The 17,875-nt window shown below is 38.2% G+C and overlaps 1 protein-coding gene across 1 annotated transcript in view; it reads left to right on the forward strand.

Moving 5' to 3' along the window:
- LOC124157831 (27 kDa hemolymph protein-like) overlaps positions 1-17,875 on the forward strand; it is a 35,160-nt gene that overhangs the window by 9,691 nt on the left and 7,594 nt on the right. The window contains exons 5-7 of the mRNA XM_046532869.1: positions 3,242-3,392; positions 3,776-3,921; positions 16,640-16,766. Of these exons, the coding sequence (XP_046388825.1) occupies positions 3,242-3,392; positions 3,776-3,921; positions 16,640-16,766 (424 nt within the window). The remainder of the gene's footprint in view (positions 1-3,241; positions 3,393-3,775; positions 3,922-16,639; positions 16,767-17,875) is intronic.

Consider the following 17,875-nt stretch of genomic DNA (forward strand, 5'->3'; position numbering starts at 1 on the left):
AGTAATTATTTTAGATTGCTTTCCGGGATCGTTAAGAGCTTTTTCTTCCCGACCGTGATCTTATTCCCGGTGATAAAGTGATTGTACTCATATTCGTTCTGCTACATATAATACCTGGTTTCCGGAAACCACGCACCCATGGTTGTGAGGTCATAGAGTCAGAAAAGTGGTTTGCATGAATGCTTCGAAACCATTGTGCGACGCCGGAAACTACACTGACAGGCACCATGCCGTGTAGTCGCGGTTAGATATTCTGAATCAATGAAGTGCTGAAAGAAATTTAACTTGGCCTCGAAAGAGTGGAGATATAAGCTCATGTGTCCTGCATGCGTCACAGCCAAGCAGTAATTTCAGTGACTCACCGCAATGCAGTAGGTAGAATTATTGGATAACTTGTTATAGGAAAACCTTAAGTGTGGCCCTAACAAGCTTCAATGCAAAAAAAATCATTTCGACGAACCCTCAGTTCTAGTTTCTTTGTAACCAGTTGTTTATTTTTGTGTGCTTCTTTCAATGACCTTCTTGACATCCTGAAATTCGGGAATGGCTCTCGAAGTATATACCATATTTGACGGCATATAAGACGCACCCTTATTTAGAAGGCCACACACTAGGAAAAAAAGTTTCAATAGTCCGCGCGACAGCGCGGTGCCACAATAACTTAAAGTGTGGTTTCTTCTAGTTCTCACGTTTCGTAAAAGCCAAATAAACAATCATTGAATGCAATTACCTAGCATATTTTTATTAAGGAAAATTAACAAACGGCAAGTAATCAAACATATTACAAAAGAAAGCAGAAACGATAAAAAACACAGATTCAAGGAAAACAATTGCCTATCATGAAATTAGACTTTAACTACTTTCAAAACCATAAAAATCCTTTTCACTATCATCATCATCGAAAACGAGAATATCGTCATCACTACTGTTTCCGTCATCGCTAGTACATATCACCTTCTTCGAATAATGCATCGTCTTCTGTTCCGTCAAGAGCATTACTGATTCCGCACTTCTTAAAGGACTTAACAATTATTTCAGCCTTTATGTCCTCCCAAGATCTTTTTACCCACTCGTACACTTGTGAAATAGAGGGCCGCTTCATTCTACCTGAGGGTGTGAGGGCGTGATGTGCCTCTCCTATCCACGTGTTCCATCGTTCTTGACTTTTTCCTTAAATGGACTATTCACCGATACATCTAAAGGCTGCAATTGGCTAGTCAGTCCACAAGGAATGACAGCTACCTGGGTTTTTAATTCTCTCGCTTTATTCTTTATGGTTTCAGTTCTATGGGTGCTAAACTGATCCAAAACCAAAAGAGAGGGTTTTCTTAAGAGTCCACCAGGTCGCCTCGCCCATTCCTTCTGTAACCACAGTTTCATTCCAGCTTCATCCATCCAGCCTTTCGGATGAACATGAACAATTACACCCATTGGAAGTTTTTCTTTCGGATGAGTTTTTCTTTTGAATATGAAAAACGGCGGTAGTTTTGTGCCATTAGCACAACATGTTAGAACTACCGTATATCAGGTTTTTTCATGACCTGTGGTTTTTATGGTTATTGATTTAGACCCTTTAATACTCAGTTTTGTTGGATGGTACATCAAATGTGAGTGGAATTTCATCCATATTTCCTATTTGACCGAGCTCAAAAGAAGTTTTCTTGCGTGCATTTATAACAAACCTATGAAATGCTAGTATTTTTTCTTCATAATCTGCTGGCATTTTCTGTGCAATAGTTGTTTTTGTGCGCATTGATAAGCCTTGCCTTTTCATGGACCTGTAGCACCAGCCCGTAGACCTTGAAAAGTTCTGATTCCCATGTTTTCCTGCAAATCCTTTGGCCTCATTGATTATCATTTTGGTTGAATCACTTATCCCAGAATTCCTCTTATCTATCACCCACATTTTTACAGCATTTTCAAGTTCAGGCCAAGATAGAGCTGGGCATCGAAGGTTATGTTTTTGTTTTTTAGAAGTCTTCAGTTGATCTTCCTGCAGTCGCCAAGTACGTATCATCCATGCACTTTGGCGTAGTTTAACACTCCTAGTTTATACTGAATTGTATAGCTTAATCTCTTGTTTCCTGTAGTCATATTTTCCAGGGTATTTTTTTTAAACAAACAGTTTTAAGCACCGATATTGACACGTTTATGCAGAGTAGCACCGATACCGACACATGTGTTGGGTGTCATACGTTGAACGAGTAGTAAAATGTTGTACTATGTGCTACTCCCCGCTTCTCCACACCGAGGGCGGAGCGAGCGCTACAAGTTTCATTTACTTTTTGACGGGAACGGCGTGGTGTCGGAAGGAAACCACCCCAGTTCTCTCTTTTGAGCTATATTTTTGTTGGCAAAAATTTAGTTAAACCTGATAAAATAATTATGGTAGATGTAGAAAAAGAAGTTGAAGTAGAAGTTGTGTGTCTAGACCTTTATCCAGGCTAAAAATAGCATTCAGTATTGAAAGTTAACCTGTGTCATTCACGTATAAGACGCAGGTAACTTTTTTGAGACCAAATTTAGGAAACAAAAGTGCGTCTTATATGCCGTCAAATACGGTACTTGAAGGGTGGTGGGGATTTGCCAATTGTATTCACCAATAATACATCCCAATAACAGGGAAAAAGAAGCAGGAAGAGCTTAAATATTGTGTTATTTGGTCTAAATTAATACAATGAAATTGAATACAAAATTCCGTACCATTTGGTCAATTTTTACTCTAGTCTTCTTCACAAAGACAATCAAGTGAAGTGTTCATGGTGCACCTTCTCTTGCTCACTCTAAAATATTCATGATTGAACCATTGATTTATATCTTGAATCAGTATAACTTAAACCATTTCCTTCATTTGATCAGAAATAATCTGAGATAAAAATCAGAAATTTTGTACAATCGAAATTGTATCAAATGTTATGTAAAATGCTTATAAAAAAGTATAAGCAATCAATAAACATGTATCAATAAATAATAAAACACATAGAAATGTGCTAAAATTGTAATGTTATAATAACACTGCCAATGTTTTCTATAACACCGAAATCACATATTTTTAAATGAATTTTAGCAAAAAATAAAACCACTTTCACGGATCTCTACCTATAAGAGACCAACACGCACACACACAATATTGTGGAAAAATGATGTATGCATGTAGCGCAATATTAATGGTTCAAAAGCGAGTCACAATCACTAAAACACAAACACATGAAAAGAAAAACTCACATGCATTCCTTCGCAGTGTTCATTGCAGAAGGGGGTCCTGATTGCATGATGGAAAAGCAGAATGAAGTTAAAAATTGCTTGAACTCAACATTATCCAGACATCTTCCAAAGCAAATGCCTGATGCTGAAAGTCTTCCATCATTTGTAATAGAGGAGCAACAGTGCAAGTGAGTGACTGAAATATTTCATTTGTTGTATCATTTCTTCTTAAAATTAATTTCTGCCTTACGTATGTAATATGTCATCGATGTGAATCATTGATGGTTACCACTAAAAGGATTCAATTCTCACCATTGTGCATTATAGTTGTTGTTTAATTAAATATATTATTAAAATTGGTGTACTATCTAAGGATAGGGTTTCGCTTATTTGGTACCACTATATCCTAAGAGTGCCAATAATAGTCAGTGTAGCTAAGTCTTTCCTCTGTGCATCAAATGTGAATTAAATTTGGTAAACATAGCAGGAAACTTGATGATTGCAACATTATCTTCTCTTGTGGCTAATTACTTGAACTAAATCATTCATGACCATTGTATTTCATTTTTAGGGAAATGATAGAAATGCGAGATTGTGTGGTGAAACACTTGGAAGGCTGTAAAGAGCCTACTCCTGCCAACATTGTGGAAAGCATGATGAATTACTTGATGAAATCAAGTCCATGCCAACAGTATATGCCTGTGAACAGCAGTCCAAGTGGGTTTTTGTCTCTATCCCAAATTCTGCTTTTATCGATGGTTGCATTATCTGCTTTGGCATTCAAGTGATTCAAGAATTTCTGTGTTGCTATTGTGGAATGACTTTGATTGGAAAATGAAGTATGACAGATGATCAGTGCAGATATTACTAATCCTCTTCAATGAGTATTTTAATTTATGTGACAAAGGTCTTATTTTTTTCTTTAATGAACTAAAGAAGTTGTGGCTCTGTGAATAATACATAAGTCTGAAGGAATGATAAGTTAGGTGCCTTAACTCATGCATACCAAAGGATGGCTGTGTTGCATGCCAAAATGTGGCTGATGTTGTATGATTGTGAAAGTTTCTGACGGATTTCCTATTTTTTTAATTTGTTATAGGTTTGTACTTGTAAGAAAAGGGCATTTTCTCTGTTCTTCCCTATGTGTTAATATGTGAGAGTGGTGCAAAAAGATCTCTTGTACCTTGTATATATTCATTTATTTTGTCTATACAAGTCATGCTCAGACTTGTAGAATATGTTGGTAAGAAAGTGATGTTTCCAATTCTTGATGCTAGAGAAATTAACTCAATAGGAAGCATTTATAGCAGGAAATGTGGTATTTTTTTTATCCATTTAATGGATTATTTGTGCTAGAGGGCAGTTATTATTTATGATATTGCAGAAAATATTTCATGTAAAGTTGGAGTTTTCATAAAGATTTTGTAAAGAAATCTGATCTTTTTATCAGTTTGTAAAAAGTGTCGTACAGTTTTACTTACATATTCCTTTTCAATGACAACTACTTCTGGTTATTTTCCAAAATTTAAGCTCTAAAGTGCATGTTCGGTATCTTGCAGAAGTCTGCAGATTCAAAAGCTTAGTTTGAAAAATGAAGGCAACCTCTAACCATGTTCCTGATTATTCTGTACCTAGAATATATATCCATTGCAAGTATGTAAATTGGAAAGGAACTTAGGAGTACAAAGGTGATATATCCTTTTCTGGAAATCAATAGTATCGTGTTTGATATTCTTCAAGGATCATATGTTGGCACATTAAGATTTCATTGAAGAAATCTAAATGTAGAACTTTCCAGGTGACAAGATTTTGAGAATGCTCAAACAAGACTTCAGATTTTTTAGTGTTCAAAAATATTTTGATTTTCTTTTAGCTCCCAGATGAAATTCATAATCAGCGACATTAAATACCTATAGATAAAATTTTTTTTAAGTACTGTTACACACTTTTCTGCATTCTCGACCACAGTGCATTGTTCCGTGTAGATTCCAGCATAATTTTTAAATGTAATAAAAACATGCCTTCCTATTTCATAGATTAAATATAGATTGTCTGTTTTGATAATAAATTTATTACCAGAAACCATGGTCAGATACAAATACATATTATAATGGTGCAAAAAAGGTTCACTCCTATTCAGAAAAAGATAAGAGGGTCGTTCAAGAAGTCTTTAGAAAAAGGAAGAAAAACAAATTATTTTCTTTCAATTTTTTTATATACCTATTTCAACAATGTCTTTTTCAGCTCTGTAAATTTTAGTAGCATTTTTCTAAGTATTTTAAGCCATCCCGAAAGTTGAATTTCGGCATCTCTTCAAAAAAGGCATTAGTTAGATTATCTCCTTAAATGTAATCCTATGTCCATGAAGCTATTTCTTCAAGTTGGGAAAAGAAAAAGTCGCCATGGTCCAAATCTTGTGAATATGGTGAATTTTGTAATATTGGCTATTGAAAGTGCACTTGCGTGAAACTGCACATTGTCCTATTGAAAGAGGAACTTTTTCTCATTCAAATGAGGATGCTTTTCTGGATTTCTTCCGTCAAGCAGTTCAATAGCAATGCATAATACCATAGAGTAAGTATATACTTACTCTATGATAATACTCTTCTGTGATCATTTTTCAGTTTTACGACTAATCAATGCAGATTATTCGATATGCACTCCGAAAGATCTTGGCCATAACCTGTCCAGCCCATTTCCCCATCTTGCCCTGCTTTGGAGCCCAATTGTGCATTAAAGCATGCAAGACAATTGTCAACTGAAATGAAACAGTCTGATCACTTCTGTCGTCAACCAAAACGAAAAATCAGAGGTGACAATCAAGGGGGAATCTGTTATTAGCAATTTTTTGCCGCAGTCAAATCTAATGCATTGGCTATCCCCTAATCGTATGGCATCTTGATCACGCCCAGAACTATCACGTCATACCAACCATGGGCAATTGAACAAACAAAGGATAAGCCAGGGAGGCACCCCCCAAACCAATTAATTTTAGCTGAAAAATGTTAACGTAAAAACAAATTTATTCCTCTCCACCATTTAGTTAGCAAAACAGCTCCCTGACGACCCACCAATTGTGTAATTTAAAGTGTCAAAATAGCATAAAATGTGATTTTTAAGCTTAAAAAAGTGTTCTCATATCGCCCCAAGGGAAGGTTTCACCCCCCCCATGGCCCTCCACATCATGCTTCCCCAACACATAGTCCAGGCTACGCCCATGAACTGTAGTAATTGAGTCCCCTTGCTTGTTTCTTTGCTTCATATGCAAGTGACATTGTTGTATGACTAGGCGAGGATGTGAGGTGCATTTTGGGGGCAGTGATTGGCTGCAATCCATGCTGGCGGAGGGTTTTCCGCCCCTCCTTTTTGGCTGTCATCGGACAACTCTCGCCGGCCAGACTGTAGTCTGAGGGTTTTCTGGAGAGTGATTGCGATGATGTAAATATTTTACATAATGTACAAAATCTTCAGTTCCTCCAAAATAAATAACCGGTAGGCGGTTTACGCCTACGATAAAAGCACCGCATGGGAACGGATTAGCAAGGATGCATATGCTGCGTTGCAAAATGCGGAGCGGAATATATTTTTGGCATAGGAGTCTGTATATATGGGAACTTTTAATCATTGCCAAGAGATCCAAAAGATCTGGTGTAGGAGATAGCAAGTTTTAATTGTGTTGGCATACTATATAGCCTTTGAGGGTGACCTGCATCTAAGTCAAGCCATTCGCATAAACAAATTTAAGGGATTGCATGGAAGTGCATCATAGTTTTGCTAATATGATGTGAAAATTTGAATCATACAGAATTTTGGAGAGAATGAAGAAGAGATAATGAAGACTCACTATGATTGGTCGCTAAGAAGAGGATTTCTACTGTCAGCACAATAATTCTGCTTTTCACAATGTTTTCACAGTTGATTACTCGGCAATGCTGAATCCTCACTTGCTAACCTCGGGTTGATTGTTATTTTACCATCTTGGTAATAATTTTGATTACCCTGCGTGGCAATAGCTCATGATGTCTTGATCAAACTACATTCCTATGCATAAATGAAATATTGAAATATACATCGCCGAATAGCATCCAACGGCAGGTAACATTGCTCTAGCTTGTCAAAAGTCAATGTCGCCTGTCTAGTGACGACAATGTTGTGCTTTCAACTTCCATACCTAACATGGGAAAAGATAGAGGGGATTTCAATACAATGTAAGTTCCCGTGCCTAAGAGGTAGCCTATTATATTATTATAGTAACAAAGCCAGCCAAAGAGGATGGGGAGGGGAACTACATAACTGCCTCTCCCTCTGTCATCTTCCTCACATTCCTCTCCCACTGACAACTGGGCTTACAAAAGAAGAACGTAAAATGGGATTGCACAGAGCATACTCAAGGCCGTAAATCATATAATGCTTAAAAGTAATTGGCTTTAGGTGTTATAGATCTGACACACATCTTGTATTTTTAGTTTAATAAAGAGATAATGCAAAATACAGTGTAACCTCGTTAAAGCGAGTACGGGCTATAGCGAGACCCCCGCTATTACGAGAGATAGCCGATGCACCGTCAATTGATCCTATAATAAGCATGTTAAAAATTTCGTTTTTACGAGGCCCTTCTGGTGTTGGCTCTCGCCATAGCGAGGGTTTCACCGCCGGAAAAACTTACACCAAGACTCCTTACTCTCTGTAATCGCTAGCGATCTCTTAGAAATGATGTTAATGGAGTGCTTAGTCTCAAATTTATGTGGTAAACTGTCGTTTGATAAAGAAATAGCATTCGCGAATGCTTGATCTTCTTTTGTTCCTCGGGCGGCAGAAAGCAGTCGTCAGCATACCCGTACGTCCATGAGTTGCATGAATAGAAAGCATTTGATGGAACACACCGTGGCCAAAAAAAACACCAAACACGTCCAAGCGAGAAAATAAAGGAGTAATATGAGGTATATTGGCTATTATTTGCACCACCTCCGGTAAAGCGACAATTCGCTATAGCGAGTGTTTATTGGTGCACCGTGGGGTGTCGTTTTATCGAGGTTCCACTGTATAATAATTAATGCTTGCTCAGCAGTGCATCGCCTTCAAGAAATATCTGTCGTAATACCTAGTGTACACCGTGGAAGAAACTTTTTGACCTCACTAAATACGATTTATTTTACATGTTAAACATAGGCCGTTTGGTGGTACAAAGACTATCACTCGCTAAAACGTGATTCTCGTAAAATGCAATACTCACTAAACCGGGCTTCCACTGTACTTGTAAATACCACTTTCATGTTAATTTTAAATCACTTTCAACCACAGTTTGTACCATCCAGCAGATTTTCCCCAGTTGGTGAGGGCAAGTAGGGGTGAAGGGGACCAATATCTGTATTATCACCTGGTGAACGCGAGTGGGATTACATAATACCCTATACTACATCAAGGATAACTAGTGGTGAAAGCCTCGAGCTGCCTCTTGCCTTTAGGTGGTAGTTCATGTTGTCCCTAATGATGTTTCTGGAGACAAAGTCAAAGAGATTTTGGATACATCTGGAAGTAGATAATCGACTGCTGTTGGCCAGCATTCATTTTTCCACAAACTGACTGCTGTCTTTATATTGAAATTGAAAAGTGCCCCCAAAATTTCAACAGAGTGGACGGCGTTAAACTCAGTCAGACGTGGAAAACGATTTTCCGAAAGAGAAGACGACGAATATGTTACCAACAAGGTTATTCGCTAGATAAGAAGAGTCCGCTCGTCGCTCAAGGACAGGGGTGAGAGTTCTGCAGACGTCAACTCCGCCCTCCTCCCCCACTACTCCGGTGGATGGTGGAGGTGGACGAGTATATTAATTGACCACCAATTTCCGTAATTTCATTCATCGCCTGATGATGCGTCCTGCAACGGTCGCGAAAGCTTGCACGACAAAGCGCAACACGCAGCTGCACCCGGAAGCCGTTAGCAACGATGCCTCTCGCTGCGAAAACCTACGTTCAATGCTGTCTTTATACTTGAGGCAGGATTGACTTGCTCAACAGAAGATTGTGGAGCATCTATGTCTTCTGAAATTGGGCCAGAAGACATGAATCTTTGGCCAGTCCTTCACTCATGCTAGTCTCCCCACAAGTGTTGTGAGTTACGTTACTCGAAAGAGGCATCGGAAGGGATATCTATTGGGTCTTCAAGCACTAAAGCAACTTCTTGGTAAGAGTTTATAATTGGATTTACAGCTCATAAACAAAAATTAAACAGCCTCTAGGGAGCCAGAGTGGTGAAAATCTCCATATAATAGAGAATTCATTGAGGTTACAAAAACGATAGCAAAATTAACGTATGTGGAAATAATAATATGGACATCTTGTTCATTTGTATTTCGATGGAAAATTACTGACACAAAGACATCTTGGAAAGATTTAACCTTCACTCTCATAGAACAGATTACAACTTTAATCTTTTCATTTTTAATTTTGGTAATACAAAGAAGTGTGCTGAAGCTGAGGAAATATATCAGAATAAAAATGTAAACATTGGAACAGAGATCTGGCTTGCAGAGGATATGAGCACCAGTGAATTTTTTCCATAAGGTTATAAACTCTATTGATATAATCTATCCGCATCTGGATAATCAGGAGTATGCTGTAATGGGTATGTACTAAGTGGGCACATTTGATTTCTTGCATCAGAATGATTTGAACATGAACAAGCATGAAGAAAATTCTCTGGTATGCCTTTGGAGCCGAAGAGGCATTGGAGGCTGCCAGGGGAAGTTAGAGGACTCCTACACATAGATGACCAAGGAGAGATGGAGTCAGAGAGTGAAGATGATCAGGATCTGACAGAGGACTAGCAAGTAAGAATTTTGTTTTTCCAATCATTGGTGACAGCATGTTCTGAGAATTACGGATAACTTGATATCAGATACCGAATTTCTGTAGATGTCGTAAATGGAAGATTAGGTGGCGTTAATTTCATTGTAATTTCATCATCATCTTATGGATCTCCTAAAATTGAGTCCGTCACATTTAAAAAAATGGTGGTGAAAATGAGAGAGGGAGATATGATGGTGTTTTGATAAGGATGAAGGGTGTGAAAACGAAACATTTTAGGTAACGAGAAATCCATGAAACAGAGTCTGAGCATGTATGGTGAATGACCGGGAAAATTAAAAGTATAAGATATCCATTAGGTTAAACTCATAACATAATATCAGTTCCTTCAAAAGAGCTGGGTTCTCTTTCATTGCTTAGTACTTTCACAAAGTAAGGACGAGAAATGGCCTCCCACTTAACATTAAGCTACCTTAGGGCAATGAGGGTGTGGAAAGGGAAATTCGGAAAAACCCTTGTCTGACCACAAATTTACCATTGAAGGCGCCTTGGGAGTGAGAAGAGAAAGAAGGTTTGACAAAGCCTTATTCTTCTTTCTCACAACCCCGGCTAATACGCACTTCGAACCTTCTCACTTCGGTCGGGGACAGGAAATACGCCGCGGGACACCATTCTCTCCTCGAAACCCCATGAAATTACAGGGCAGGCATGTAGAACCCAGCTGCTTTGGAGTCGCGCAGCAAAATACCAAATCTTATCCCGGAGGTTTACCATGTTTATTTTGTAATATTTCGTACCCTAGCATCTAAACGCCCCATTATTCATCTTATATGAAGTCACATACGCTTATGATTTGAGGAAACATGCCGTAGAGTAACCGAAGAAAAGCATATTCATCACAGTCTACAAACACATGCGCTGGATATAGTATCCCTCCATGATAATAAATATATGACATTTGGTTATCATTGACAGCATGGATGACTTGAGTAAGGCGAATACAGGACATTAAGGTCCTCAGAAATCCGTCAGTGCGGGGAGTCGGAGTTTCGAGGCCGCGCCGAGCCGGGCCGCGATCGAAAATTGGAATTTTTTCTCAGGGTCGCAAACTTTTTCCACAGATTTTTGCAGAATGCTTTAAAATTATGTTTACTTTATACCCTGACAAAAAATCATGAGATACATTTTTCTAAAACCAGACATAATGACTATTTTATGTTAACTTTTGCCTAACAAAATGTCCGCCATTTTATGACCTAATGACCAATACTGCTTTCAAAATATCTTCGATATAGAACCTTAGGAAATCCACAAAAGTGTTTTTTACTTGAAAAAGGCAAATTTGGGGAAATTAGGTGCAAACAACTTCAACCATCACACGCAATCGATATTACCGGGGTCCGCCGCGTGGAGCCGGACCGCGACGCGCGGTCGAAAATTCGAATTTTCTCCCAGGGCCGCAAACTTTTTCCCAAACCTTTTGCAGACAAACGTTTAAATATGTTTTCTTAGTATTATTACGGATTATCTCGACATACATATTTCTTATGAAAAAGATAATGACTGCTTTAAGTGAAATTTTGCTTGAAAAAAGCTTCCGCCATTTTGATACATAACAGCACACAAATATCAACAAAAGTCTGAAACTTATGCAAAGTACAGGCAAGAAACTATAATGACAGATGAACACGTAAAAAATTTCATGAAAATCCATCCACTGCTCTACCATCTGCGTAACTTTTTACACTTTCGAGGAAAAATGATAAATTGCGTGTTTTTCGAAATTTCGTCATGTTTAAGCCTCCGTAACGACTGAGACTTAATAAAAATGACTTGCTATTTCAAAATCAGCAACTATTTCCCCGTATTTGTGCCAAATTACAATTGTCTACCTCAAAAAAAGCCATTTCGGACCTTTGTCCGGCGTTTTTCGATTTCCGACCACTTTGCGCCGGGTCGGATTGAATTGGGCGCTCCGCGGCGTGGTGACCACGGCGGCCGTCAACAGCGCCGTGCGTCAACTGTGCGATTCGATTCGTTTATAGACATCCATAGACATGTATGGTTATTTGAAAGCATGAAACGCTTGCAGTTGGGTGAAGGGAAGGAAGGAACAGAAAGGATCGTAGGAGAGGGGATTCTCCTTATTAGCGGACGGATATTCGGCACTCCACTGAGCTTCAATGCAAAAAAATATCATTGCAACATTGGCCAAATCTAATACCTAATTCTTCAGGTGAGAAAGTGTCTCATTCTAGATGTTTCAGGATTTATAAATGGGAAATAATTTTTCAAGTTTCATTGAATCCGATTATTTTTAGTTATGTGTGCTTCTTTCACTGCCTTTCCTGACCGATTGGCAACAGCTGTAATCAAAACTAAGCGATTTTGTTGTATCTAGCTGCTGTCCTACCTTCCCTCAAGACCTAGGTGTGAGGGGTATTAAAAGGGAACCCACGACATCAAACTTTTCGGCCAATTTGTAAGTTATGGAGTACTATGGTTGCACCATAGCTACCCAGCACTCAGGTTGAAAACACCATCGTGAGTGGTTGTGTTTTGCGTTTGGACTTTATTTTATCTTTGCTCCAGCTTTAAATATCGAACAAATGTAAGGAATTTTAAAATGCCAAAAGCTATAGTTATACTGCTCATACCAGGGCAAGTGAATTCAGCTCAGAAGGATTTTATGTGAAAGACAGAGTTGTACTGTGTAAAGTTTGTGATAAAAGATTTGAACTTGAAAGATTTGACACGTTGTTAAAGCACATTAGTAGCGACATGCATAAACATGCGAAAGAAAGGGGACCCGCAAAACGACAGCTATCATTTGAACATACAGTCACTATAGTGACTTATAAGTCAAAGAAAGCGAAGGAGGAGCTTGTTGTTGCTACTACTCAAGCATTTTTAAATGCTTATTTAGTGTAGAGAGACTAAACAATACAAAAATTCTGGAATAGCTCTCAAAAGTATACACATGTAAGGTAGTGGGGATTTGCCATTTGCCGATCGTATTCGCCAAGATTACATACTACTTGAACCATTCATATGCCTTGGACCAATATAACTTGAACCATTTCCTTCATTTAGTTTTATCAGAAATTTTCTACAATCGAAATTGTGCTAAATGTTATGTAAAATGCTTAATAAAAGTATAAGTATTCATGAAACGTGTACCACAAAATAACAAAACACTAATAAACATGGAAAAATTGTAGCATTATAATAATACTGCCAAGACTTTCTATAACACCAAAATCACATGGTTTTAAAACGAAATTTAGCAAAAAAATAAAACCACTTTCTCGGACCTCTACTAATAGAGCATTTACTCCTTATTAATGCTTTTACTTTAAAGCACACAATGAGACAGGTGGATAACTATTACACGGAGTTATCCTAGAGCATATTGATACGTATAAAGAATTATTCATTTTTGGGGAGGACACCTGAGACTGTATCTCACAAATATTTCAGGAGGTTGAAACACCTTGCACCCTTTCACTACAGCCTTGTTACCAATATGCACTGTAATATTCACTATTATGCAATGTATGTGCCAGCTTGATTATTTCATGTAGTCTGCATGCTTAAAACAAATCTTAAAATATAATCAACAAATGTATTTCCCACTACATTATTGATGATGTGGCTTAGGTTCTGGTTTGAAGTGTCACCACAAGGCACAGCCATCTGGCTGAGGTCACTGCCCTAGAACTGTTCCCAAGGACTTCCTTCCCCATGGGATGACAGGTCTACTCTAATCAGACTGTATTGCTCCCCATCAAATAAGAGTAGTCTGACTTTATTCATTTAATTCATTGATGCAAGATTACTTACCGTCCTTATCCAACCCATTCAATGATATATTTTAGTTAATTTTAGAGCTGGGTTTTTAAAAATTAATTGCCCTCTAATATTTATGAAAATGGACCATTTTTCTCCACTTAAAATGGCATACCTATTACATAGGAGTGCAAAAATATATATGAGGTATAACATTTTACCAATAACATTGTAAATATAACGGACCAAGCTAATTTTTGCACTCATAGCACTTTACATTGCTGTTGACGCATTTTTTGATTTTTTTTTTAATTTTGATTTACATTGCACTTCCTATGCAACTTGAAACTTGTTTCTTAAGGCTATACACGACGAGCACTTAGCATGAATCTTAGCCAAGAGATGGAACTACCATCGGGAGAAGGTCAGCACTGTACAAATAGTAACTACATACCACATATCCCTAAACCCACTATCCTCCACCCATCAGTCTTCAGCCCACTCCTCTTACGTTTGCCTCCTCTCCTTGACCACCCAGCAAGCCTCTAGCATCCCAGATCATGGCTCGCTCATGGTTCATGTTATGACGACCCTAAATCGTTCGAAATAAAATATCAAGTTACGCGAGAACAATAAAAACGTGTTCCACCCCTCCCCTTCTCTCGTCAACAAACGTTTTTCAGCCTACCTTCTTCAAAGCTCCCAGTTTCTCGAGGCCAACTGCAACGTGCGTCACTTTTTGGGCCCAAAAGTGTCTAACAATGATTATCCCCAAAAGATGAGGTATTCTGATTGGATTGAAATACATATTCGTATTAAGCACAAAATTCAAAAGAAAATGAGACCAAACACTGTATTTTGACATTTCTTTAAGCATGGAAGTTTTTTCCCCGTGAAAAATTAAATATGCAAGTGGAACTGGGAGTAAGAATGGATAGAGCACTCAGTTCCGAAGGCGAAGAAAATTTCTCTGAGGTCACGTAAAGTTTCAAGTTACATGAGAACAATAGGAAGTGTTTTCTTTTGAAGAGCCAGTCTCCCCTCCCCTTCTTGCCAGCTCCCCTCTTTTCACACGACCTGCCTTCTGGATCCCCAATTTTTTAAACAAGCTGATAGCAATAGTCACATAATGTGTTCTTTGGTAACAACCAATAACTTTCCGCAATTATAGTGTTTTACCTCTGCATGATTTCATGATTAGGAATGTGCACCAAATATAAAAAAGAATGAGTCCAAGTATGATGCATTTCCCAAGTAATTTAACTTATTTATTGGTGATTCCATCACTTTTATTTACTGCTTTACCGGTACAGTATTTGGAGGAGGCGACCGACAGCTGAGGTCATTTGCACCATGAGGAAGGGTGGGTAAGGAAGGGTGGAGAGAAACCCGGCGTCGGCATTAGCCTGCTCTTAACGAAAGGCGCCGAGGGGACCACGGCTTAACGTCCCATCCGACGGACGCAGTGTTGCGCTTTAAATGTCCTCCACACAACAATTAAGCAGGGATCAGGCAGTCTCTGAAAATTCTCTGCCACTGCCGGGATTTGAACCCAGGCCCATGGGGTGGGAAGCCAACACTCTAGCCACCACACCAACCCGATCCCCCTTCTTCTTTACCAATGAATTCCTCCTCCTGCTTTACCAATGAATCACAAGTTCCTATTTTAGACCGCACCAAAAAAGCGATAAGAAGTTTTCACTACAACAGCATAATTCTTGCTTGCCCGTCTTGATGTCCTATTAGCTTCATTGCTATTTTCATCTCCTCGCATGAGACAGGTCACAGGTTCTTCCTCTATTCACCATGAAGAGAGGAGGGGGCTACTTGCATTAGCATAATAGTATTAATGTGATTTCCACTGTTGTATCCAATGATGAAAGTAATAAGGATTACATGCAATAATTAAATACGTAGGTATCTGCTCCAGAGGGGTAGCCAGTAATTTTGTTCATTTTTGTTTTTTGTTAGAGGGGTCCAAAACCAGAGGGGTAAAATTTTAAAAACAGGATAAAATATAGAGAGTTACAACTAATTTTAACTCTTTTCATAACGAAAAAAAATTCATTTTTCAAAGAAATATTTTCTAAATTTATGATTTTTCAATATTTTGTTATATTTTCTGAAGCAAAGTAATCGTTATCGTGCTCCTTATATTTTCGATTTCCATCCATATGATGCTTAAGAAAATTAAAAATAGCAAATTAGAGATAATTCTGACTCAATCTAGTCAAAATCAGACATTTTTCGGATTCAGCACACAAAAATAAAAGGTACTCCATCAATAGAACTTGAAAAACATGGTAGAACTGTAAAAATGCAGGCATGTGTTACTAGTAATAGACTCAAACAAGACAAGATAGCCTGGAAACTCAAACTGCACAAATCACTTACTTAGCTCACCCGTTTCTACCTAGAAAGAAAGACTTCACTAAATTCCAAGATCGTACATTCGCGTCCCTTGCATGTATTCTCTCCACTGCCTAGCTGCAGGGAAGGCAGAGAACCCAGAAAACATGTTCCGTCCCCACCACTGCCCCTCACCCCCCCATGCTTTTGCGCCACCCCCTTCCTCTTGCTGAGTCATTCTATTTTCCCACAACTCAACACTGGTGATGCCAGCAATTCTCAGGGGGGGGGGGGGGGGCATGCATGAATTCGACTAGAACTCTTACCTTTTATATTATATATTTCCCATTAATTTAAAATGTATGTATTATTTAGTAAAAATACATTCTTCTTTACACACATCACAGGCAGTGGAAAATAGTTAGAATTTTTTCCCCATCCTTACTCATGAAACACTTGAAGACATTTCTTTGATTGATATTTTTTGCAGAAGGAAGTCATCATTTGAGGAAGAAAAGGACAGCCATACTCCATTGTTGGGAACCATTATTACCCAAAATTACTTCATTAAGAGAAGAAAATCTTCCGGAGAATGAAAAGGAGGAGAAAATGTGCAAGTAAGAGAATGAGATATTTCCTTCAGCATATTGTTAATGTTTACCTTAATAATATGCCATCTATTTCAGTCGGTCAATTTAAAATAGGGGCAAAAAGTGTTTAGTCACATTATTTCATAGTAGTTAAAGCAAACCCTCATGAACACGCCACAATGGCCTCATATTGGTAGTGGAGAGGGTGATCAGGAGATCTAGAAAACTGTGACCTTGAGAGAAACAATAGTAAAATACACAACACATACAAATTTACTACAAAAAATGTTCTAATAATTTTCATTGTTGGATTAATAGGTACATAATTAACAAGCTACAAACACTAAAACATGGAATTAAAAAAATATTTCAATGGTCACTATTATATGAATACATAACTAAAATTAAAATAAAAAACCAACCTTACTTCAAACCTACAGAACAAACCTGTGCTTTTAAAAGAAAACACTCTTGAATTGCAGTAGAGTTATCACCGCAAATTTTGTACATAAATCCTTACTTAAATCTACATGCAGGGAAATGATTTTGACATGACTTCGTTAAGCTTTATCACGGGCTAGAGAACTGTATTTACCTACAATTAGTCTTTGAACAAAATCAGCGAGTATCAAGTTTGGCTTAGAAAATGTGCTGAGTAAAAGAATGCCTTCCTTATGGCATACTCTTGCAGCCAACCTTAAAGCCACCAAATGCATGCACCATGAGGAGGATGGTGGGTCAACCTTTAAACTTGGATAGGTGCAATATAAGCAAATTTACTCGTTGAATACACCACTGTGGACAAAAAGCAACACTATTCTGCGAGCCATTTAAATTATACTGTAACCCGTGAAGATGCCATGACTTGATGACTATTGGCTACTAAAAATTATGGTTACCAACACCCAAAGGAGGCAACAGCAGGGATACCGACTTACAAAAAATATTGGGGGGCCCAAACCGGGGATTTTGCCCCGAGAAATTTTATAAGTAGTGATTTTAAAGTTTCCTAAGCATTTTTGAAGAGTAATATGATCAGCATTAGAACCCTGATGACTCAAATCTCTATATTCTGGGGAAAACTGGCAAGCCTGACACAATTTTTCCTCACACCCATAACGAATATTTGAGGGGGC

Source organism: Ischnura elegans, chromosome 1, assembly GCF_921293095.1.
Source record: "Ischnura elegans chromosome 1, ioIscEleg1.1, whole genome shotgun sequence".
Lineage (NCBI taxonomy): Eukaryota > Metazoa > Arthropoda > Insecta > Odonata > Coenagrionidae > Ischnura > Ischnura elegans.